Source organism: Papio anubis, chromosome 14, assembly GCF_008728515.1.
Source record: "Papio anubis isolate 15944 chromosome 14, Panubis1.0, whole genome shotgun sequence".
Lineage (NCBI taxonomy): Eukaryota > Metazoa > Chordata > Mammalia > Primates > Cercopithecidae > Papio > Papio anubis.
Genome location: NC_044989.1, coordinates 19,607,472 through 19,633,673, shown reverse-complemented (window position 1 = coordinate 19,633,673; position 26,202 = coordinate 19,607,472). Strand labels below are relative to the sequence as shown.

Sequence of the window (26,202 nt, the reverse complement as noted above, 5' to 3'; positions counted from 1 at the left end):
CTTGTTTGAGCCCCACATCAGTAATACGTATTAATATACCACAGAGGAATGGTGGTATAGAAGGAATAAATGAGAGTTCATGTGCAAGAAGGGAAAAATATTTAAAGAGAGGTGAGTTTTCAAGTGTCACCATTAGTAACTAGCTTCAACTAATCATGTCTTGGCCAGTTTATTGGAAACTCCTGGGTTAGATAATACTTATTTGTCTCATGCGTCCAGTATAGGGAGCCTATGGGCAGGGGCCAACGTATCTTAAACAGACACACAAACAATAGAAAACAAACGTATTATCTGAATGGGATTGGGTTAAGTTTGGAAATAATTCCTCAGGGAGACTGATTTGTGTTGGTTTGGCTAGGCACAACTGGCCTGTTAAGAGGGTAGGACCATCACGGAATACATAAAGTGGCTTGGGAAGCAGAGCCGGATGGAAGGTTGCCCCGCAGAAAGCATACTGCCTTACTTAAGGTGGGGGCTCCCTAGTGTAAAACATTTAGGATTGAGGGAAGATCTGATTTTGGATGGAGTTTAGATTTGTTAGGAAAGGCACTAGAGACTATTGTCAATTCTGTAATAGATTGTGCTGGGTGAGACAAATCACCGAGGTCAAAGGATTGGAGGATTTTTATGTTTTATTTTTGTCTGAGATGGTAAAAGACTCCAAGTGGAGAAATTAACTACTGATGCATAAATTACATGCTAGAGTATGGTAAAGGGGAAAGCCAGAAATAAAAACATGGGTGAGACCAAATAATTTCATGATATTGGTTCTACTTGGATTTCTGCCCTATGCCTTATATTTTGAGGCTTTGTAACTCTCAGGCATTCAAAAAGGACAAAGGAGAATGAAGAAAGAAATAAGGTAAGAAAAAGAAGAGAATATGTAACAGTCGACTCTAGACGAGAAAGCATCAAACGCTCAAATATTGTAAAACGGGAGGCTATGCCCCAGTAGCAATTGTACGCTATTAATTACCCAACGTTTATACAAATTCCTTGAAAAGGACCCTCGGGGTTGCGGTATTAACTTAATTAAACTGTTAAAAAAATGTCAAAACAAGCGGAATAAACAAAATCTTCTATTCCTAAATTGCTCTAAAGGTTGTCCAATCCCCAAAGACACAGAGAAGGGTTACGAGATCTCAGTACGCACATTTGCACTTTCATCTGGCCCGGGGCGCCAGCCTATCAAATACAGTAAAAGGTTTTTCCCTTTCAAGAATGTTGGAACTTTGGAACTTACAAAATACCAAATAATTTGCCCTCATTCGAACGGCCGCCTTTCCTCCTAGGTTTATAGTACTGCCACCTGAGGAGCGGCTCCATCGCGATCAACAGAGGTGTGGCGGGAGGGAGGGCGGCAGTGATCACGAGACAGGGCGCAGAGAGCGAGTGCACGGCTGGCAGGGACAGGTGGCGACCCAGCTCCTTGCGGAGAGCAGAAAGGCCGAGACGCCAGGAAACAGGACTACCCAGCTACCGCCTCGCACCCGGCGCCCCCAACCCTCCGACGTCCGCGCAGGCGCACTACACCGGTGCCCGGTGCGAGGGCGTCACCGGAAGTGCCCCGTGGCGCCCCGGATGCGACCGGGCAACATCGCGGTTGCCAGGGCGACAGGAGCTTCTCGCAGCTGCTGGTACTCCGGATTGGAAACGTAGAACCGTTACCTATCGAGGGCCTTAGCAGCCGTCGTGACCCTCTAGGGAATCCCACGATGTTCTTCTACCTGACCAAGAAAGTGAGTTTCCTGCCGGGCGTCCTCGTTTCCCCACCATTCCCGAAGCCTGCGGCGATTCCCGCTGCCTTCCAGAGGAGCCAGGCTGCTTCACCCGGTCCTGATCGTGGCTTCGCCATTCCGCGGCCATCCTTCCCGCCGGGTCCAGCCTCCGACCTCCTCCTGCGGTTCCCAGAGCCCCAGACAGACCTTGGCCGAGCCCGCTGCCCTCTCGTAGCTATCTCCCATTCCTGCCCCTGGCTAGGTCCTTTTGGGTGGCTGGAGGATAAGTCGCCCTGTGCTACTCTATCTTTCTTCCTCCACTTGTTGCTGATCCACGTGATTTAAACTCTTTGGATCACCACGAACCATTGGGCAAGAGAAGAGAAATAACAATAGGATAGCCTAAGTGTTGTGGGTAAAAAGGAAGAGGGACTGGTGGTATGGATTTATACCCGCTCCCCGCCCTCCCTTTAAAAAATCCATCCGGTGACTCTGGCGTTGGCTTCCTCCGCAGTCACTATCCTTCTCTTTTGTGCACTTCTTTCCCTCTTTCCCAAATGCTAGAGCCCGAGTCAGTTCAAGGGACCATGCCCATTTCACAACAGCTCGTTTTTTTCTGCAAGACCGCCCGTTTTTCTTCTTGGAAGATTTTCTTCAGCCGTCATCTCCTGCAGACTTATTTCCCACCTCCTTCGTGAAAAGTTGCTAGTGCGGCTATGGTTGCTTTTACAGATTTCCATTCCCAATAACGTGAAGCTGAAGTGTGTATCCTGGAACAAGGAACAAGGGTTCATAGCATGTGGTGGTGAAGATGGATTACTGAAAGTTTTGAAATTAGAGACGCAGACAGGTAAATGAATGCAAGCCCACATGTTTGAAATTGGTAGAAAATTGGCTAATGTTATTTGTTCATGCGATTTACTCATGGTATCTGTCAGTATGCAATTCTGATTATTTTAAAGGGAAAACCAACATTTTATGATGTTTTCTCTGGAGTATGTTTGCAATAAAGTTCAGAGAATGTTGAATGTAAACATCAGATGGTTTTTGCTGAGTTATTAATGGAGAATGAAAAATAAGGACGAATGAAAATAAGTCACTGTGTTATGCTATGTCTAATTATTGTACTATATTATTAGGAGTCTAATACAAATCCTGTGAGTCAACATTTCAGTAAGAAAATCTGGCGGATTATTTACAGGCCTATCCTTTCTGCTTATTAGATACATTAATAATTATTGACCTAGTGTCCAAGAACAGAAAATGGGATATGTTTTACATTTCTATTAGTGGATCCCTTGTTTTTGCAGTTTGATTTCTTTCTTTATCTAGTTGTCTGGAATCACAGCAAACAGCTTCCTACTTCTTTAGCCCCCCAGTGCTGCACTAGATTGAAGATCTAGATAAGGCAATTAGGGTTAAATCTCTGCTCTGCCACAAGACTACTGAATGACTTTCAACAAGTGGCTAAGGATCTTACTACTTTAGTTTACTCTTCCATAAAATGAAAATGTAGGGGATTAAACTGCATTACATTTTTGGATTCCTTACAACATAGCTTCTCAAACTGTACTAGGTATAAGAATCACTGGAAGAGGTTATTAAGATGGATTTCATGCTCTACCCCCACACAGTGGACCCAGGATGGGGCCTGAGAATTTCCATTTCTAGTGAAGCTAAGTTGCTCGTCCTCAGACCCCACTTTGAATAGCATTACGTTACAGCTTTGAATGTGGTATGAATAATTTAAATACTCATTGACGATTTTCCATATACCAGATGTTTAACCTTCACAATCTTATTTGACTTCACAATAATCTTGGGCAGTAGGTATTCTAGGTGAAAAAATTGAGGCTCTGAGCAGTTAATAATTGCCCTAGGTCATGCAGCCAGTAAGTGGCAGAGCAAGGATGTGAAACTAAGTTTGTCTCACATTCAAGTCCTTGTTTTTAACCACTACACAGAGTGCTAGTGGACAGCCTAAGAAGAGTACCAATTAAAGTTTGGCTTATGCTGTTTTATAGTTCAATCTGTCAGTGCTTTAGTTTTTTAAAACTGTGTTAAAAGAAAGTTTTTCTCTGAAAAACTTTATATATATATATAAAGTTTGAAATATATATAAAGTTTATGTATAAAGTTTAAAATATATATAAAGTTTATATATTATATATAAAGTTTAAAAATATATAGTTTATATATAAATTCTTATATATAAAAATATATATATTTCTTAAATGTATCTATATGTATGCGTATGTGTGTGTGTGTATATATATGTGTCTGTATATATACATACTTTTGCTTACAATATGTAGCAAGTTTTTGTTTTTGTTTTGCGACAGAGTCTCACTCTGTCGCCCAGGCTGGAGTGCAGTGGTGCGATCTCTGCTCACTGCAAGCTCCGCCTCCCGGGTTCACGCCATTCTCCTGCCTCAGCCTCCCAAGTAGCTGGGACTACAGGCGTCCGCCAGAAGGCTTGGCTAATTTTTTGTATTTTTAGTAGAGACGGGGTTTCACCGTGTTAGCCAGGATCGTCTCAATCTCCTGACCTCGTGATCCGCCCGCCTCGGCTTCCCAAAGTGTTGGGATTACAGGCTTGAGCCATTGTGCCTGGCCCGCAAGTTTTAACTTACATTAAGAAATGCATTCATTTTGTTTAACATTGAAGGCTTTTTTTAAAAACAAACTTCTTTTTCTTCTCTAACCTTTTGATAAGCTGTGGCTAGAGTATTCTTTGAAATTAGTGAGCAAGATGGGAAATTGATTCTTCGGAGGTTTGGAAAATGGAGTAAAGTATTTGTTTTCAAACTTAATGATTATGAATTGTACTGAAAGAAATAAATATGAGGAATATGGCTGCGAGATTCTAACAAGATCAGTATATTGTATTTAATACAAATAATGTTGATTCAGCAGATCCCTCCAGTAACTATCCTAGATCTTGCATGCCTGCTTTATATCAAGCACTGTGTTGTGCTAAAGATGCAACATTTTAAGTATAATGTTTTGTATCTTGGGTACAGCAATATAATACAGGAATCCTCTACATCAATAAATCATCTTATATGACACCATTTTTAATGTCTATTTAGTATTTCATTATATTGGTATTAATATATCATAATTTGCTTAACCAATTCTAGTATTGGACATTTAGATGCCTCCACATTTTTACTATTAAAGCAACTATATCTTTGTATCCAAATCTTTGCATAAATTGTTAATACTTTCTAGGATAAATCTCTAGAAATGGCATTCACTAGATCAAAGAGTGTGTACATTTATACAGGTTCCTAATATGTACATTTATACAGTTTCCTAATATGTGTATGCAAATTACCCTCCAGAAAGTTTGCACCAAGTTGCATTTCCAGTTTTCAGTCCCCTGCTCTAGAAGGAAAGGAATTAGAACCAGCAATCCATCTTTTTATATCAGGTTTATTTCTCTCACAGGCCAGCTTCCAGTGTTTTGCTGGAGCCCATCTCCCTTCACCTTCTCAGGTACCTCTCTTCCAATTTATCCTCTCTCTCTCCTTTCAGTATCAGTCCTCTCTCCTTTTCTCTCCCTCACCAGTGACTTTCATGTTCTAAATCTAATGGACAGCTTTTATTGACTCATCAGGATTTGACTTGAAACATTCTTTTTCAAGACAAGAGAATTCAGAATGTTTAAGTTATTGTTATATTTAGGCATACTACTTTTCTCTCCTTCTCTGGTCAGTCCTCAGTCTCTTTGCTAGATTTCCCTCTTCTATTAGAATTCCTGAGAACTTGCTTGTGGGCTCTCTATTCACTTGCTCTATTTATTCTTTCATTCTCATGCCCTTAAATGCCATCTGTGGTATGAGGTGAAGAGCCCCACATTTATATCTCCAGCCCAGTCCTGATTTTTCAGATGTAGGTGTCTCCACTGGAGTTTTTCACAGGTATCTCATACTTACTGTGTTCAAAACTGAACTCTTGATATTCTTCCAAATCTCATTCAATTGTCTCCATTTCAGCAAATGTCTCAGTTTCACTCATTTGCTCAAGCTGGAAATCTTCTCTTTTCTTCCGTTAACAACATCTGCATCAGCAATCCTGTTGCTTTTGTCTCCAAAGTGTATCTTGAACCCATCCTTTCCTTTGTCTCCCCTGCTCCCTCTATAGCTCCAGCTACCATCATCCCTCACCTGGTCTATTGTGAGAGTCAGTTTCCCTCCTTCCATTGTCTCTGGCTTCCTCTTAGTTGTTCTTGACACTCTAGCCAGTGTCAGGTTTTTTGGTTTTTTGTTTTGTTTTTTGAGATGGGATCTCCCTCTGTTGCCCAGGCTGGAGTGTAGTGGTGCGATCTCGGCTCATTGCAACTTCCACCTCCCGGGTTCAAGTGATTCTCCTGTCTCAGCCTCCTGAGTAGCTGGGATTACAGGCGCGTGCCACCACGCCCAGCTAATTTTTTTTTCTTTTTTTGTTTTAGTAGAGACAGAGTTTCACCGGGTTAGCCAGGATGGTCTTGATCTCCTGACCTCAAGTGATCAGCCCACCTCGGCCTCCCAAAGTGCTGAGATTACAGGCATGAGCCACCACGCCCGGTCCTTATTTTTTCTTCTTTTAAAGGGACCAGATTGTGTCATTTCCTTGCCAAAAGGAATTTTAAGGGCTGACAGTCTGGGTTGGAGCTGCTTGTGGTAGGGTTTGAGGGTAATGGTCCTGGGTGGGAACTGCTTGTGGTAGGGTTTGAGGGTGATGGCCCTGGATGGGAGCTGCTTGTGGTAGGGTTTGTGGGTGATGGCCCTGGATGGGAGCTGCTTGTGCTTGTGGTAGGGTTTGAGGGTGATGGCCCTGGGTGGGAGCTGCTTGTGGTAGGGTTTGAGGGTAATGGTCCTGGGTGGGAGCTGCTTGTGGTAGGGTTTGAGGGTGATGACTCTGGGTTGGAGTTGCTTGTGGTAAGGTTTGAGGGTGATGACCCTGACTAGGATTGAGGTGGCATTTCTTGCTTTTCCTGCTATGACTGCCAAGGCCTCATCCTCTCATCCTCATGAGAGGAAATAGCCCTGGAAGCCAACATTTCCATCACAGAAAAAGTATATAGGGCCATGCAAGCCAACTGTAGCTGACTGTACAGTCCTCCAGTACCTGCAGGCATTGACATTGCCTCAACTTTCCAATATGCCCAGGACAACAAAATTTACCAGAAATCTCAGGTAAGGTGTTCTTAGTTAGACCCAGGGGTGCATACAGAGTCCTTTGCAGTCAGTCATTCACACAGAGAAGCAAGGCAACCAGGTGATCCTGCCAGAAAGTCTGGCGAATGTGGTACCATCTCTTTCTCAGAATTGTATTATCCCTATGTGTTGCAAAACAATCTTCTGTATATTTTGATTATAGGTTTCAAGCTTATTTTGCAGCACATAACAGGAATTTCTGTTGAAATTGGGCTGCTGACAACTTTTATGAATGCAAACAAAAGCATTGTCAGTCACGCTTTTCTAAGAGAAAGACTTTCAAAGATTTAGTGTGTTTGGTTATTGGTGTTATTAGCATGATCTTCTGTTCTTCTGTATCATACCTTTTATTTTCAGTTGTGTTATTATACCTTAATTTTTTAAAAGCCTTCTTTGGACTTTTTGATGTACTTTGAATTGTTGGAATAACTGATTTCATTCTGAAATTTCTTTACATGAGTTTAAAATGCTTTATTTTATTGGTGACTTATTTGATCATGCCTTTTAAATCTAAGGATTACTATTATGTGCTTTTAGAAGATTAATGTTAGTATTACCAGATTTTTGTTCACATACCAGTTTGGTTTCATTACCTTATTGGCTATCTGGAGTCTAGTAATGTAACTGGATTGAATCTTGGGATATTAATCCTGGCTTTACTCTACATCATTTAAAACTTTTGGCCTTTTTATGGACATCTGAGAACTTTCGGGTGGGTTTTATGAATATTTTTTACATGATCAAGTTATGGAGTTGCTTCCAGCAAGAGACCTTTTCAGATGTGGATGATATTTGTCCAGTATATCAAGCTGAATTTCAAAGCCTATTCTTAACTGTCAGCATGTATTTTGCCAAGAATATGCTACCTTATGGTCTAACAGAGGGAAAACATGGATGGTTAATCTAAATCGCATATCACCCATTTCACTTAGTTAGGTTATAGTGACATCAGAATATGTGTGTATATATATATTATATATATATGCATCAGAATGGATTTTTCAGTTCTAGAAGTTAAGAAAAATGTTTCCACCAAATATTTTAGAATATTATAATGATGTTTAAGTATGTTGTACAATTTTTAAAAGATTAAATGAGTGAAAGAACCCTATGTTAAAAAATTTATGTTCAACCTAATGTGTGTGTCAGCAACATTTATTCTATCTTGACAGATGATTGCATTGTTAAACTGTACATGTGTACTCTTGTGTTACCAAAACAACTGGGTCATTGGAACTAGTGATTTTAGAGGAAATTAGGTATTGTTTCCTGACAGTGTTTTCAGAATAAAGGATATTTTTCATAATATTTTAAGATACTCGTTATCTGAAAGTAGAATTTTCTTTAGCATTGGTATAATTCCCATCCTCACAAATTCTTAAGATTTTCATAAAATTTGTAATTTAAATGAAAATTTTAAATGCTATGTTTTATGTGTAACAGATTTCTAAGCCAAGATTAATTTATTGAGATGACATTTTAATATTATTCTCTGTAGTATGGTTAGTACATTTTTAAGATATCTTTAGAGGTTTTCATTGCACTTTGGATAAAATCTAAAATTCTTATTTTCTACAAATACTTCATAATTTTTCTTGTGCCTATCACTCCAGCCCTGTTTGATGCAATTTTCTCCCCTGTTCATCCACATAGGCCTTCTTAGATTTTGTCAAGGGCTCTAGGCGTCTACCTCAGAGCCTTTACATTGCTGTGTCCTAGCCTGGAATACTCCCCTTCTTTCTCTACCTTTCCTGGCTGTCTCCAGTTTACCTCTCAGTCTCAGCTTAAATACCAATTCTTCTGATAGCCTTCCCTGGTTCCCCATCAATCTAAATTAAGTCACTTCTGCTACTATTTCTTATTATGCTTTCACATTCCCAGTTTATAGTTACATTTATGTGTGTGTGAGTATGTATTTAATATTGGTCCCTCACACTGTAAGCTCTGAGGAGAAAGGGGAAATGACTGTTTTGTTTATCATTTTATATGTAGAACCTTTTATAATGCATAGCACAGTGTACACATTCAATAAATATTTGTTGAATGAACGAATAAATGAGTGAATATAAGATTCTGTGTAATCTAGCAAAAACCCATTTTCAAAGTCTATGCTGTTTTGATCCCTTGTAAGCTGTAGAGTTTGCAATCTGTAGGCCATAAATATTTCTATTTGTGGTCTTTTGGAAAGGCATAAAAAGCAGTGATGATTATTAATATATGTAATGTATGAGTAAACAATGTTCATTTATGTATTTTGCTTTATTTTACCAGAATGTCTTTGCAAGGGGTATGTGTTATTGTTTATGTTTATACCATGAGAAAAATAGATCAGAATGAGGCATACTTAGAGAAATGATTAATACTGCCCAGGAATACAAAAAGAGTCAAAATCTTATAATATGTCACTTTTATATGTTTATCATAGTAGTTTGTTTTGTTTTGTTTTAGATGATGCAAAATTGAGGGGCCTTGCAGCCCCCAGTAACCTTTCTATGAATCAGACTCTTGAAGGTCATAATGGTGAGTCATGCAATTTCTTTTAAGTCATGTTTGAGTGGTATTTAGACATTTAGGAAGTTTCTACTTAATGCAGAAATGTCAACATTTTAAATAATGGTAATATTTAAAGTACAGATGCTCTTTGAGTTATGATGGGGATATGTTCCAGTAAACCCATTGTAAGTTGAAAATGTATTTAATACACCTAACCTACTGAACGTCATAGCTCTGCCTAGTTTACCTTAAATGTGCCCAGAAAACACTAGCCTACAGTTGGGTACAATCATCTGACATAAAACCTATTTTATAATAAAATGTTGAATATCTTATGTAATTTATTGATTTCTGTATTGAAAGTGAAAAACAGAGTAGTTGTATGGGCAATCGAAGTACGTTTTCTACTGAATGCGCATTGCATTCCCACCACTGAGAAGCCATTTAAGTAGTACCATTGTAAGTTGGGAGCTGTTTGTAATCATTTCTGTTGAGACATAAGTAATACAATGTAGAGTCATTCAACTTTTACGTGATTAAACAACATCTTAAATAAATCTAGAAGAAAGTAGCTGTTATTTTATATATTGAAAATACTCCTGTCTATGGATGTTATATATATAATCCTTTTTAGAATCTGTCCTATGATTCCAGATTAAAGGAGACTGAAGAGACTGGGCGTAGTGGCTCACACCTATAGTTCAAGCACTTTGGGAGGCCAAAGTGGGAGGATTGCATGAGGCTAGGATTTTGGAACCACCCTGGGCAACATAATGAGACCCTGTTTCTACAAAAAATAAAAAAAAACTAACCAGGTGTGGCGCTGTGCACCTGTAGTCCCAGGTACTCAGGAGGCTGAGGTGGGAGGATCCCTTGAGGTCAGGAGTTTGAGGCTGCATTGAGCCACGATTGTGCCACTGCATTCCAGCCTTGGTGACAGGGCAAGATCTTGTCTCAAGAAAAAAAAAAGACTAAAGATTGAGACGTATAACATATAAATGCATTGTATAATCCTAGATTGGATCTTGGAATGAGAAAAACAAGTGTCTATAAAGGACATTATTTAGACAATTGATAAACTTTGTATATGGACTGTGAGTTAGATAATAGTATATCAGTGTTAAACTTCCTAATTTGTAATATGGTTATGGAAGAGAATGTCTTTATTTTTAGGACATGTACACTAAAGTATTTATGGATTAAAAAATTAAAAGTCATCAATTATTCACGTACCCTGGAGGTTTTAGATATGCTCAAGAGTGTTTTATTAATAGAATGGAAAACAGGGGTGAGGGGTGGGCAGAAGAGAGATTATGGGACATATCTACCAAAAATGATAAAAATTTCCTAAACAAGTACCTAATATTGTGTCCTTTGGACATCATTATTTTTGGGAGTCAGGCCAATTGGGTAAACCATGCTTGTATTTGTTTCTGTCATCAGGTATATGGTAGTTCTTGCAGCTCGCCATGTTAGGTGTCTTCACTGGGATGAAATAGGGATAGATATGACAAACAGTATTATGCATTGTTATAGAAAATTAGTGATATCAATAACTGCATCCTATGAATAGGTTTTAAGGAATATTAAAGACTAATTATCTGTGCAGGAACCATATTGATTTTAATATGATCTTGGTGTTTATATAAAAATATAAATTTGAAATCAATTGTAACCTTTAAGTTTCTAAATTGTTTTATCATGTTCTAGGTTCTGTTCAAGTTGTAACATGGAATGAGCAGTATCAGAAGTTGACTACCAGTGATGAAAACGGGCTTATCATTGTATGGATGTTATATAAAGGTATATATTACTAGGAGAGCTTATTTAATTTTTCACATGTTGGCATCTAGCTTACAGTATTTGGATGGATAAACAAAATCTCCAAAATAGACCCCTTTTACTAACAACAGGAGTTCATCCTGACTGCACAGTGGTAATATTTCTGGATTTATTGCTACCTACTTTTCACTTTTTTTTTTTTTTTTTTAACTTTAACCCTGTTATTAAGAAAGTGAATTAGGTGATTGTTGGCTATCTCCAAAATGAAGTTAGATTCTTAGCAGAAGAATAGCTTCTACTTGAGATAGCTCTTTTTTTTCCCCCAGATTTCCAATAAGAATTACTTCCTAGGTAGTTCCAGTTTATAATTACATTTATGTGTATGTAAGTGTGTATTTAATATTGGTCCTGAGTAGACTGTAAGCTCTGAGGGGAAAGGGGAAATGACTGTTTGTTCATCGTTTTATATGTAGAACCTTTTATAATACATAGCACAGTGTACACGTTCAATAAATGTTTGTTGAATGAATGAATAAATGAGTGGCTAGAGTTATCTCAGTAGATGAAAACACATTTAGTAAGAAGTCAAAGGGAATAATTCGTTTCCTGCATGGGCCAGTTAGTTTCCTTTTCTTTTATGGATACAGATTTTATCTCAACTCTGACTACTGGTTCACGGTTTGTGCCTCTTGTTTACAACAGAAAGGGAGGGTAAAAGAAGGATTAACTTAGATATACCACTTTTACGAGAAAAACAGCTCATCATACATGTTCTCCTGAGGCCTGTAGCCATCATCTTCAAAAGGGAAGGGTGCCTTAGTTCATGTGTGCTGTTTTGAAACTTTATGTGTGCTGTTTTGAAAAGTTCATGTGTGCTGTTTTAAATGGCAGGGCATACCATTTAAAAAGTCTTCATTAAAGATATACTATAATACTTTAATTTTTAAAAAAGTGTGTGTATGTGTGTGTGTAGGGGATAGAACATGAAAGTTCAGTGGATTGGAGTAAACTTTGTTTCCAAGGTAGGTCTTCAGGTCTTCTCTGGGTCTCAGTCTGGATTCTGTTACCCTGCTCTGACCAGTTATTCCAAATTACATGATTATTTTCTTGGCTGCAGGCCAGAGTTTCCTATGTTGGTATGTCAAAAAGCTTTTAAGAAAAACAAAAACCGAATAACCTATTTTTTTTGCCTGTAATTTGGTTATGCTAAAAGACAAGTTACATCTCATTCCTACCCTGCATACAACTAGAATATTTTTGTCATTCAGCATTAGAGATGTGGTATCACTAATGTAATATAAACTGATTAGAATTTTTTCAAGCAGGCTTACTTAGGGTTTTACCTAATATGCTGTGTGTTTTTTGGCTTCATTCTCTTTGTGATGGTAACTAATATGCTGTATTTAATATGCTCGTAATTATTCATTGGAGAGTTTATGTGTACATATAAAGTTATTGTTACTTGGAGTTTTTTTCTTGGTTATGATCTGAACCATATTGTTCAAGTGGGAAAAGTTAGGCTTTCAGAAGAAGCAGTAGTTTTGGCTCTGAAAAAGCAAATTAAGTTTATTTTTTAATTGACAGAAAGAAAGAGACAGGGAAAGAAAGAAAGAGGAAACAAAGGATGGGCATTTATTATGTTTTCTGTGATAATCTTTGAAGCAGTTATCAGTTAAGCCCAAGTTAATTTTTCATTGTGTTTTTGTTGGATTTGGAAGTTTTATAGTTTAATGTCTTGGGTTGTAGAAAACTTTGCAGTTATTTATCCCACGGTGTACTTTACAGATTGCTTTCAATTCTTAAGTACTATTTAATAGATGTGAAAGTTTTGACTTATAATTTTTTAAATTTGTGAAAACAGGCTCTTGGTATGAGGAGATGATCAACAATCGAAATAAATCAGTTGTTCGCAGTATGAGCTGGAATGCTGACGGACAGAAGATCTGCATTGTATATGAAGATGGGGCTGTGATAGTTGGTTCAGTGGATGGTAATGCATTGATTGGACATAGAACTAAGATCAATATCTGGCTGACAATTTTCTTCTTTAGAGATTTAAGTTAGTTATCATATGTTAACATTCTGATTGAAAAATAGACATAAAAAGAAAATATTTGATATACAATTTGATGACGTTCAAGAACTGTTCTTTGGTTTTAACCATCTGTTTTTATGTATATTCAAGGAAAAAAGTCTATTTTTTATTTTCTACAGTGGCATTGAAAAAAGTGAATTAACTTTTCAGCATTATTTTAAACATGTCTGCCTTATTATGTAATTTCTCTTTATATTGGTTAGTCTGTACAAATACATAGACCTTAGTTTCAAAAAGTCTGTGGTCATTTTTATTAGAACTGAACATGTCATTGTTGGTTGTAGTTTATAGCCTTAAAAACCCACATTTTTCAAATTCTAGTAATAGATAAAACTGGGTCTTCTGAGAGTCTGCACCTTTGTTTTAATTTGAAACTCTGTAGAGGAATAATATATTTTAAAATCATTTTTATTTTCTCTCTCGCGTGCGTGCGCTCTCTCTCTCTCTCTCTGTGTGTGTGTGTGTGTGTATGTATGTGTAACTTCATGTATTCAACAAATGTTTCTGAGAGCCTATAAAGCAACAGCTATCATTTTAGGAACTGAGAGTACAGCAATGACCAGACCTAGATTAGGAGAGATGGATAAGTAACCAAGAAATTACAATACCCTGTGATAAGCGCTAAGATGGGGAAAATACAGGAGCATGTAGAAGTGGCCACCTAATGCAGACTTGGAGGGATCAGGAAAGGCTTCCTGGAGGAAGTGATGCTGATGCTGAGGCATTAGCCACAAGGTAGATTGGTGTGTAGAATGTCTCAGCCCTAAGAAATAGCATTTGAGGAGGTCCAGAGGAGTTGCACTTAGCTATGTTTGGGCCATTGAAAAAAGTTGATTATCAGTAGGGTATGATACTAAAGGTGAAGAGTATTATGCAGTAAATCTAGAGAGAGAAACAGAGGCCAGATCATGCAGATCATAATTTATATTAAGGTGTTTGGACTTAAGTCCAACAGCACTTGGGAAGCCAATGAAAAGTTTGAAGAATGGGAGCAATGTGATAAGCTTGTTCCTTAGAAAAAGCTCTGCGCTACATATGAAGAATAGAGAAAGGAAAGAAAGATAATGGGCAGCTGTATCAGGAAACTACTCTGGCAATTCAGGTGAGAGATTATGGTGGATAATAGCCATCCAGGTAATGACAAGGGAATGGAAGTAAGTAGATTTTAGACATACTCAGGAGGCAGAATAGTTAAGATTGGGGATGAGAGGATGGAAGTCCCCAGGGCAGTATCCAGAGTTTTAGCTTGGGCAGCTGGTTGGATGGCAATGCCTTTCATTAAAATGGTGTGGAGAAAGAATGATTTTAAGGGAAAATTTCTCTATTGGATATGTTGATTTTGTCATGCCATAGGCCATTCAAGTAAATCTATCCAGACCATAGTTAGACATACATATCTGCAGCTCAAAAATATCTGTGCTGAACACAAAATTTTGGGAACCACCAGCATATGCATGGTAATTTAAACCATTGAAATAGTTGAACAAAACTAAACGGCATTTGTAGAGTTAAGAATCAGCAACATTTAGGCTGGGGATGGTGGCTTATGCCTGCCTTTGGGAGGCCAAGGCAGGAGGATTGTTTGAGCTCAGGAGTTTGAGACCAGCTTGGACAACATAGCAAGACCTTGTGTCTGCTGAAAATAAAAAAGTAAATTATCGGGGTGTGGTGGCACGCTCCTGTAGTCCCAATCACCTGGGAGGCCAAAGTAGGAGGATTGCTTGAGCCTGAGAGGTTGAGGCTGCAGTGAGCCATGATCTTACCACTACACTCTAGCCTGGGCAACAGAGTGAGACCCTGTCCCGGTGGGGGGAAAAAAAACAGCAACATTTCAGGGATGGGCAGAAGAAGGATGTTAAAAAGTAGGAGTCTTGGAGATAAAGGAGTATATGGGCTAATGGCAGCAAAGAGAGTTCAAGAAGGAGGGAGTGGTGAAAAAAAAAATGTGTCAATTGACTTTAGCAATAGGCCATCAGTGACGTCCATGAAGGCAGTTTCTTTCTTTTTCTTAAACAACAGAAATTTATTTTCTTGGAGCCCTAGACTCTGGAAGTCCAAGATCAAGGTGTCAACAGGTTTGGTTTCTTCTTTTTTTATTTATTATTTTTATAGATTTAGGGGGTACAAGTGCAGGTTTGTTATATGGATATATTGAATATTGGTGAGGTCTGGACTATTAGTATATAACCATAACCCAAATAGTGTATGTTGTAGGCAGTTTCAATGGAGTTGTGGGGCAGAAGCCAGATTGGGAGGGGTTAAGGGTTGACTCGGAGTTGAAGTGGAGACTATAGGTGTGAAGAACTCTTTCATGAAGTTTGATTGGGAAAGGAATGGTAGAGATAGATAGTAGTTACAGGGGGAACTTGGGGTTAATAAAAGTGTTTATTTTATTTTATTTTACTTTATTTAAGGTGGTGGTTTCAAAGAGAAATAGATCTGCATGTGTTTAAATCCACGTAAGAAAGGCCCTGGAGTGAAGAGTTTAATGGGAAAGAGAAAATGAGAGTAGTCAGTAAAGGGAGATCTTTGCAAAGGTAGGAAGGGATTAGATCAGAGAATACATAGAGGAATTAGCCTTAGACAGGGGACTGACTGGGGAAATACCTCTTCTTTTGTATTAGTGGGTAAAGCAGAAAGTGTAAGCATGGATTCAGTTATGTTCTGAATTGTTGAAGATGGGAATGAGGAATTTGTTTTTTGGGTGCTTTTATTTTCTTTCCAAAGTAGAAGATGGGCTCAACTGCTAATTGGGAGTGAGATCCAGCATCAGAGTTTAGAAGAAAGGGGAGAAAGTTTGAAACAGCTACTATTTCAAATGTCTTTTCAGGTATTTGGCACATATAGGTGCTCAGTAAATATTTATTGGCCAAATAAATTGAATGAATGCATGAATGCTGTGAAGAATTTGCAAGATCTTTAGGAAGACAAACATTTCGAAAGCAGTTGTTGGAGGATCATGGCCTTGAACAACTTTTAATAATGTTTTGTTTTAGGCAATCGTATTTGGGGAAAAGACCTGAAGGGTATACAGCTATCCCATGTAACATGGTCTGCGGACAGTAAAGTCTTACTTTTTGGAATGGCAAATGGGGAAATACACATTTATGATAATCAAGGAAATTTTATAGTAAGTATGTGTATCATCAGTCTTGTTTATATAATTTTATATGATCGTACATATCATTCATCTTTGTATATACATTTATTTGTTATGATGGTTCGTGTAATTAAAGTCAATTCAGATTTTTTTTCTTTTTCCCAATCATCTAAATTTTTTTTAAATTAAATAAAATTTTGGTTTTCTCAAAGCAAATTAGTGCCACAAGTTAGAGTGTAACTTTTAGTTCCAATTTTTTTTGGTAGGTAGAAAGGACAAGATGTCAGTGCATTTAAGCAGAGGGATAATGAGTAGGGCGATGTGCAGTTTAAGTTTTTTAAGTGTCTTCTGGTATCTGAAGCCAAAGTTTACATGTAGATACCAAAGGGTATTTTTGTAGCAAGCTACCAATGGTTGTTTGTAAAAAGAATGACAGACTTAACTGGTAAGTGAGAAAAATCAATCCCTGGAAAGAAGGTAAAATAGAATAGGATCAGGCAGCATAATCTGGAGAAAAATTCTGGCTTTGCAAGGTTTAGCTATAATCTATGATTACTGATGGGGCAGTTTTTTTTTTTAGCAAGGTTTAGGACACTAAGTAAATCCACTCACTGGTGGAAGCAAAATAATGAACTTTTCTATGACATTTTGCTGTTTTCAAAGTACTTTCATATACTTGTTATTTGAGTCTCATAAAAACTCAGTGTTTTTTAATCCTCATTTTTTACATGTGGGGAAAATGGACATTTAGGTGATTTGTCCATGGCCTGTATACCAGTAAGTGATTAAGCTTTAATTTGCCACCTGATTTTTAGATTGTATTTTCAGTGTTCTTTCTACAATACTTTATTGAGATTGTATCTATACTGCTCTGTTTTAAAACGTAAAATATTAAATCTAGACAATTTTATTTAGATGAAAATGAAACTGAGTTGTTTGGTGAATGTCACTGGAGCTATCAGCATTGCTGGGATTCATTGGTACCATGGCACAGAAGGCTATGTGGAGCCTGATTGCCCTTGCCTTGCTGTTTGCTTCGACAATGGAAGATGCCAAATAATGAGACATGAGAATGACCAAAGTAAGGAATTTTTCTGTTTAAAAATTTTTTAAAATTTATTATTATTTTTTTCTTTTTGAGATAGAGTCTCACTCTGTCACCCAGGCTGGAGTGCAGTGGCATGATCTTGGCTCACTGCAACTTCTGCCTCCTGGGATCAAACGATTTTCCTACCTCAACTTCCCGAGTAGCTGGGACTACAGGTGCATGCCACCACGCCTGACCAATTTTTTGTATTTTTAGTAGAGACGGGGTTTCACCATGTTAGCCAGGATGGTCTCGATCTCCTGACCTCGTGATCCGCCTGCCTCAGCCTCCCAAAGTGCTGGGATTACAGGCGTGAGCCACTGTGCCCGGCCTCAATTTCTAATTTTTAACTTTTTTTTTTTTTTTTTTTGCGACAGGGTCTTGCTCTGTTGCCGAGGCTGGAGTACAGTGGTGCATTTTTGGCTCACTGCAGCCTTGGCCTCCAGGCCTCCAGGGATCCTCCCATCTCAGCCTCCTGAGGAGCTGGGACCACAGGTGTGCACCACCACCCCCCGGCTAATTTTTGTATTCTTCGTAGAGACAGGGTTTCACCGTGTTGCCCAGGCTGATCTTGAACTCCTGGACTCAAGTGATCCGCCCGCCTCAGCCTCCTAAAGTGTTGGGATTATAAGCGTGAGCCATTGTACCCAGCCCTGTTTTTTTAAAAACATGGAAAGTTTTAAAAGTATTTAAAAGTTGTTGTTAAGAGTATAACATTCTGCAGGCTACGTATTTTCCCACAGTGACCTCATTTTTCTCTTTTTGACTAGATCCCGTTTTGATTGACACTGGCATGTACGTAGTAGGCATCCAGTGGAACCACATGGGCAGTGTGTTAGCTGTGGCGGGCTTCCAGAAGGCGGCCGCGCAGGACAAAGATGTGAACATTGTGCAGTTTTACACTCCGTTTGGTGAGGTAAATGCATTCAAATTTGTTCTTCTTTCTTTCTATTTAAATGTGCAGTGAGTAAGGTAGGGGAAAAAAGAATAAAGGAAATGGTGTAATTTCTTTTAGGGCCATTTCATCTTCATAGTATAAATCTTTGTTGTATTTTATCATGGAATTTTATAATCTTATAGTTTTATAATTATAAAATAAAAGTTACAATTTTATACATTCAGAAAACGAGAAGTTTGACATAAGAAATCACTGTGGAGTAGTTATTTTGAATTCTCTGTGATCCGAATATGTGTCTCTTTTCATGACCAGCTTCTGAGTAGTATTTAGTGTAATATAGTTGTTTCAGATTAATTTTTCTGATTTTTAATGTGATATTTTACGTGTGTTTAGATGTTAAACATACATATCTGTCTGTCCTTCCTCCAAACTTCTAATACTTTTAATTTGTTGCAAAGTAATCAATTATTTGAAGAAAATTTAATAATTAATCTTAAGTGATGCTACATTAAAATACAAGCATTGTTTTCATAAATGTACATATGGGTATTATCCTTCTCAATAGTATTTTTAATAAATTTAATTTTAAAAGAGAATTTTCAGAAGTAGCATTGGAAAATGTCAAGTAGGAGAATTAATATATTGTAAATTTTAAATAATTTAGAAAGTGAGAGCTTATTAATAACTAAGCTTAATACATTTTTTGAATATCTTATTTTCTAACCCAATACTATATTTTGTCCCTTTTGGATACCCTGTTGGCTTTTATAAATTCACCATAGACTACAGTGATATGTATTTTTGGCTGCATAAAAGCCTGTACCAGTTGTTTTAATATTATTTTTGTGTATTTTAATAATTTCTTTTAGGGCAAGAAATGATGTCTTCTGATGCTTTTGAATCAGTATCTCAAAGTTACCCAGTAGAATATACTGTAGAAAGTAGATGCTTTCTATACATTGTCAAACGACAATATTTCTGGTGGATGTAAAAGTGAAGGGAAAAAATAAAGCATAGTTTTCAAGGTTCCTAGATAATTAAAAAGCTGCATTCTAATTATTTCTATATTTATAACCTCCTTCTTAATTAATGTTCTTTATTGGTTATTTTTGTTGATTGCCATTTACTTATTTATCATCATGTTTTATCTGCTTATTTTTGTTAGTTCAGCCTTCCCCAGGTAGAAAAACATGGGTTCTAAAGTCTATTTTTTTATCTTGCAAAACAATGTGTTAAGTGTTAAACTGAAAACTGTAAGTGGGTTTTGGTCTAGCTGTAACTAAAAGTATCTAGCATAGTTCCTCAGGGCATAGGAGTCAGTATTTTCTGAGTGAGTGAATATATGGGGAATTATTTGGATCTGTGTTATTGTTAAGGTAGGAAAGATAACCTGGATGGAAGTTATCTAACAATTTAAACTTAACGATTTAAACTTAAGGAAACCTCAGAGAAGAACTTGCTTTTAAATTCTGAGGGCCAGGGGCTCCTGGTTTTTGCACTGTGGTCTTAACCATGGTAGGAGATAACAGAGCATAGGGTTTGTAGTCAAGTTGATCTGGCATTGAATTCATTTTCTACAGTGTAGTTTTGACATAGAGAAGTTATTTAGCCTCTGAGACATAGTTTAGTTATTTTCAGAAATAAAGGAAATATGTCATGATGCTGTTGTAAAGATTAAAGGAGATTACAATGAGGAAATGCCTACACGGTGCCTGGCACGTAATGAAGGCTTACTAAAAGGTGGTTTTCTTTCCTTGCTACTGCCACATCCTGGCTGGTTTGTAGTTAGAAGATGGCCGTATTCTCCTCCTCTTATGGATGGATCAATACCAAGAGTACTATAGAGAGCTTGCTGGTTCCCCTTTAATTTCATACAGGTAGCAAGACAGATGGATCAGACCCTCCTAGGTTAAAACTGGGTTTTTTCTTCCATTAGTTTCCTTGGCAAAATGGAGCTCAATACATTTGTCTTACTCTATTATGTGCTGCTGTGGCAGAATACCACAGACTGCGTAGAGTATATTAACAGAAACTTATTGGCTTACAGTTCTGGAGGATGAGAAGTCCAGTATTGAGCTGCTGACATCTGGTGAGGCTTTCCTGCTGCATCATTGCATGGTGGAAGGAAGAAGGGCAAAGAGAGTGCAACAGAGAGACAAGAGGGGACCTAATTCCCCTTTGTAAAATGGCAGTAGTCCCAGCCATGAAGGCCTCAGGCACTGATCACTGCCTAAAGGTCTCATCTCTCAATACTGTCAAAATGGCAATTAATTTCAACCTGAGTTTTGGAGAGGGCAGACATTCAAACTATAGTAACATTAAATTTGACCCTAGAGGATATCTGCTTAGAACAAGGGATACCAGCAAAGTTCATTGAAATTTTGGGATTGTATCATTCTGTCAAATGAAACGTATAGATTAAAAATGTTTGGTTGTTTTATAGCCACATTAAAAAAGTGTTTGTATTCATTTATTCACTCGTTAATTTGGTCATAAGAAGTACTATTAGTATATGAAAAAATTAATTTGAATGTATATTTATTGGAGATATATATTGACTATCAGTTTATCAAATAATCTATTAATGGAAAGGGAAATAAATGTGAATATGATGCAGTTAGTACTCTTAAGGAGCACATTCTCTAATTCTCTGGAACCACAGAGTCGGAGAAGGCAGGACTCATTGAGGAAGCAGTATTTGAGCTGTATAGGCGTGCTCCAGGAGGACAAGGACCAGTAAGGACAGGGGAGCTGTGAGGAAAGGAGAGGGGGATTTCAGGCAGAAGGGATATTGTATAGGCCAAAGGTGTGGAGGCAGAGTAGTTCCTTCATGAGCAGGCACACAGCAGTTATGGCTAAATAGTGGGATATTAAGCCACATACTATGGTTTCGGATAAGATGGGAAAAAGGCATTATATGCCATGCTAAAGAATGTGATGGTGGGGAGTTACTGATTTTTAAAAGTTATTAAACCTTTTAAAAAGCAGGGTAAGTTATGATTAGATCTGTGTTCCAGAAAGATAGTTGTGACAGCAGAGTAGAGATTGAATTGGGAGGGCAGAGGGGGAGAATAAGGAAACAGATGAAAGGTAAGACTTAAAGTTAGGAAGCTATTACCACAATTCAATCCATTAAAAAGGTAATTATAGAGAGTGGAAAGGAGTAAAAGCAGTAGGATTTGGTGACTAGTTGGGTGTGAGGGGATGAAAGAGAAAGGCAAGACTTTATGATTGAATTTGCTAATATAATATTTCATTGATTCTAAGAAATATAATTTTTTACAACTCTAAAATGAGGAGGCATCTTATAGTCAAAGTTGCTATATTTTAATTAGCAATGTGTTTTTTCCTTTGCTTAGTTGTACATAAAAATGCATGTTTCAGTCTATGGCATTTTAGATTTGATGAAATTTGCTATTGAATTCTTTGGATATAGTTTGTAAGTTTTTCTTATATGCATGTTTTTCATTATAAAAATTCAAGAAACATGATTTTAAAGTGAGTAGTAACTTTTCACAAAATAATGTTCATACCACTTTTGACCTCTATGAAGTGATTGGTGGTAATTTGTATTTAATTGTTATACTTTAGGTTAAAGATAACTTTCTTTTTCAGCATCTGGGTACTTTGAAAGTTCCTGGGAAGGAAATATCTGCACTATCTTGGGAAGGAGGTGGACTGAAAATTGCACTAGCTGTTGATTCCTTTATATATTTTGCAAACATTCGACCTAATTATAAGGTAAATATTAAGAGCAGTTGTAAAATAAACAGTGTTTCTTACCAAATAATTTTGCTATCTCTCAAAGTGTATTCAAAGCTGTCTTGTTTTCGGAGCTAGCAGAAAGGAAGCCTTTTTGTGTAAAGACCTTAGACCTAGTAAACTTTTCGAGAATACTATATATAGTTAGTAAAATTACTCCATGAGTCAATGTCTTAGCCAGAAACAGATGGTATACTCAAGGGAGTAATTGAAGAGAGACTGATGAAAGGCTTATTACAGAGATATGGGCAGGGCTAAGGGGAACAGCAAGGGATGATACAAAGTAGCACCCAAAGATTAGCATCAATGAGAAGCCATCACCAGCTCTGGGCCTGAAGGGGCAAAACAAGGGAGTCAGGCTCCTGGAACCCACAAGAGCTGTGGCTGTGCAAGAGGGGCTGCTCTGCAGGAGCCCAGACCCTGCCAACCGGCCAGGCAGAGAGGGATTTGGGGAATAAATATTCCAACTCACCTCTCCACTTGCTGGTGCTTTCTATTGGCAAAACCCAACTGGGAGCCAGATGGCCAGGTAGCCCAGGTGATGGAGTTTATAGAAACTAGGCTTCAAGGCTCACAGCAGGGTAGAGAAGGGCAGAGAATGGATTAGAAGGAGAAAATGAGAATAAGCAACGTAATATATAATCAGTATTTTATCTTGAGTTTAACATTTGATCCAAAAGCAAGCTCTCAAATATGAGACTGATCTGGTAAACTATTTGTTATAAAAATCTTCTATATTTAATTTTTAAAAGGTAAAGGACCTTAGAGAAATGGCTGATTCTAGGACTAGGGCAGGGAAAATACAAGGTAAGCCTGAAACAGTTTATAGTCCCAGCAAGTAAGGAAGTGCTCAGACAACAAAAGGATGGGGGAATGTCAAAAGAACATGAAAGAGCCTCCCAATGGCCAAAGCTGGAGCACTTTGAAGAATCAAATAAATGATGTATTATTTTATTGTGACCCAAAGTATAAATGCCCAAGAGTTGATGCTGATATAGATGGATTATTTGAATAAATAAATAAATGGGAGAGAAGAAACAAATCTTCCTTACAGAATTATTCCAGTTTACTTAGGTATTGCCTTCTCCAGGAGGTGGAACATAGTCCCCTGTTCCCCTGGCTTGAGTGTGGCTACACTTAGTTTCCAAAGAGTAGGGTATGGAGAGGGGAAAAAAATAAAGTAGCTTTATATTGGTGAAACTTGGCAATCCAACCTTGGCCAAGTGATAAAGGTTAACATCATTAGGAATGCCATGTGGATATCACATACCCCCTGATATGGCATGATAAAGAAGTGCACTTCAGTTCTGTGCTGGTCTTCCTAAAAACCTGAAGTCCAGTCTAAGCATGAGAAAAACATCAGACAAACCCAAATTGAGGGACAGTCTACAAAATACTTGACCAGTACTCCTCAAAACTGTTGAGATCATTAAAAACAAGGAAAGACTGAGAAATTGTCACACCCCAGAGGAGCCTAAGGTGACATGACTAAATCTAAGTATCCCAAATGGGATTCTGGAATAGTAAAAGGACATTCGGGAAAAGCTAATGAAATCTAAATAAAGTATGATGTTTACTTAATAGTAATAGTAATATAGGTAATAATGATGTTGATTTCCTAGTTGTGACAAATATACCACGGTAATGTAAAATGTTAACAATAAGGGAAATGGATGAGGGGCATATGGGAACTCTGTGCTATCTTTGCAACTTTTCTATCTAAAACTATTTTAAAGTAAAAATTTATTTTGGAAAGTAATCAGGATACAAAAAGCTAAACATGGTTTAGCTTAGTTTGAATGGTAGACACAATCATGGTAATATGAACATATTATTTTATTTTTTATATTTTTAATATAATTTATATATTTTCATTTTTTTAATTTAAAATTAAATATAAACATGTTGGGAGGATTAGAAGGGATTAGAAGCTGTAAGTGTGTAAGTTCCATAATCAATAGATAATGTGATTCAGAAATAAATACCAGAACAGTTGCAGTTAAAGAAGTTGTACACGGCCATTCCAGACAGGAAATTTGGCAGGGGGTTCTGCATTTGTTTTTGTTTTAAATAAGCCAGGTAGGATTATTTGACCATATATTATGTGAATATATTACTCTGATAAAAGCAAATATAAAAAATATGGATGGGGTAAAAAGGCAAAGTGACTATTTTTGAATTTTGACTTGGAGATCCAGAATTGAAACTTTGACAGGGATCATGCTACCTGTTGTCCCCTCTCCAGCAGCTATTATTGATAATTGAAAATTTTTTTTACCATTGAAGCTTAAATCTTACCAATTAAAATAAGGAAAGTTAGACAAACTAAATTTATATTTGCAGTACATTCTTTGTTTTATAAATGTCTATTATTTTTATAAAAGGTTGAATCTGTCTTCTATTTCTGAAGAATATATTTTGTCAGCAGTGATAAATATCTGCAATATTTCGAGAGTAAAAATAAAATAATACGATTTTCCTTCCTAATGCTAAATAATTCTTCTGCCTTTCAAACTGCTTCCCTTTCCTCCTTCCTTTCTTCCTAGTGGAGTTATTGCTCAAATACTGTGGTTTATGCATATACCAGACCTGATCGTCCAGAGCACTGTGTTGTCTTCTGGGATACAAAAAACAATGAAAAACATGTTAAATATGTGAAGGGTCTCATTTCTATTACTACCTGTGGCGATTTCTGCATTTTGGCTACAAAAGCTGATGAAAATCATCCTCAGGTAGGTGTTTCTTGATATCTTAAGACATAGATGAGCTAACTGCTTGGCAGAATTGGGTTATATTTTTCTACCTTCTCAAGCATGGCCTCTACACTGGCAAGTACATCAAAACATTGGGTCTGTTGGCCATATTGGTCTAGACCAATTTTGGAAAACTCTGTGACTCCACTGATGCCGTGTCCCTGATTTTTTTTTCTTCAAGCAGCTAATCACACGGCAATTCATACTGACTGGTTCAATACTGAAGCTTTTTGTTTCTGAAATATATTTAAAATACCACAGTCCTTTTTCAAGTTAAAATTTCATGAGCAAAAATGAACATCCAGATGTCTACTATGCATAAATGCTGAAGAAATTATGCAGCGATGAACACTTATGACAGTTTGGGTAGCTTTTGACATTGAGAAATCTACTTTTATTTAGAGTTATATTGCTTTAAAAATTAATATATCATAGCATAACATAAATAATATAAGTATGTCTTTTAAAAAAGTATACTAACAACTTAAATATTTGCAGAAGTATGTTAATATTTCTGAAAAGGATTACTGATGTCTTTAGCTGTGTTATCAATTATTTTATTCCGTTAAAAAGTAAAGAGTTTTTTCTTAAAGGTGACTCTTTGAACAGCCATGTTTGATGGTGTTCTCTCCTGAAACTTGCTAAATGACAGTAAAGATGTTTCTTAAAAAGTCATAAGCCCATAGGGACCAGAAAGGGAAAGGAAATGGCAACAACATTTTGTAGGTTAGAGTAGGTGGATTAGCGGTAATTACCTTAGCAGACCTAAGAAAGCTGAATCATAAGCCATTCAGGGAGAAAACAGAGGCAACTGGCTTACATCACGGGATCACAAAGAGGCACAGGACTTGGGGGTACCTGGTAGGAAAAAGAAACAAGCATAAAAGCAATTTGGAAGTACCAGAGATTATGCAGAAAAGAGAAAACTTTTTAAAAAAACATAAGAAGAAGGAGATCCCACTCCCCTATACTGAGTCCATAGGCAGCTGCCCTTCTGCCACCTGCAACAACTGGGGTTTACTCTCCAGAGAGGATCAAAGAGTCTGCGCTGAAGAGCATCAAGCAGAGCTGAGGATGGGGGAACTCTGCTGAAAACAGGACAATTACATTAAAAGTTTCCTATTCAACATGACCCCAGTCTTCTTTTCCTACTTGGTTCCCAGAACACTGGCAGCCAAGCATTGAGCTTTGAGGTGGGAAGTCTTCTCAAGAGAACTTGACCTGTTCAAGAGAAAAGCCTTCTAAAGATACTGAGATTGGGAGTCCCCAAGGAAGTAGCCCTGCCCATCACCTTACATCACCTTACAGTA

At 37.4% G+C, this 26,202-nt stretch overlaps 1 protein-coding gene across 6 annotated transcripts in view; it reads left to right on the top strand.

The window, feature by feature from the left end:
* The first annotated feature begins 1,565 nt into the window (after positions 1–1,565).
* The window catches only part of WDR35 (WD repeat domain 35), a 78,686-nt gene continuing 54,049 nt past the window's right edge, over positions 1,566–26,202 (top strand). For 2 of the 6 annotated variants that reach the window (XR_636133.4, XM_009183744.4), the window contains exons 1-10: positions 1,566–1,739; positions 2,451–2,568; positions 9,371–9,442; positions 11,126–11,218; positions 13,059–13,187; positions 16,289–16,422; positions 17,308–17,473; positions 18,250–18,395; positions 21,993–22,118; positions 24,686–24,871. Coding sequence is in view for 5 of the 6 variants with exons in the window: in XM_009183744.4 (XP_009182008.1) it covers positions 1,716–1,739; positions 2,451–2,568; positions 9,371–9,442; positions 11,126–11,218; positions 13,059–13,187; positions 16,289–16,422; positions 17,308–17,473; positions 18,250–18,395; positions 21,993–22,118; positions 24,686–24,871 (1,194 nt within the window). In the remaining variant the exon portion in view is untranslated. Of the gene's footprint in view, positions 1,740–2,450; positions 2,569–9,370; positions 9,443–11,125; positions 11,219–13,058; positions 13,188–15,048; positions 15,368–16,288; positions 16,423–17,307; positions 17,474–18,249; positions 18,396–21,992; positions 22,119–24,685; positions 24,872–26,202 lie in introns of those variants that run through there. The other 4 variants (XM_009183742.4, XM_009183741.4, XM_003908316.5 and 1 more) reach the window with 3 other exon arrangements.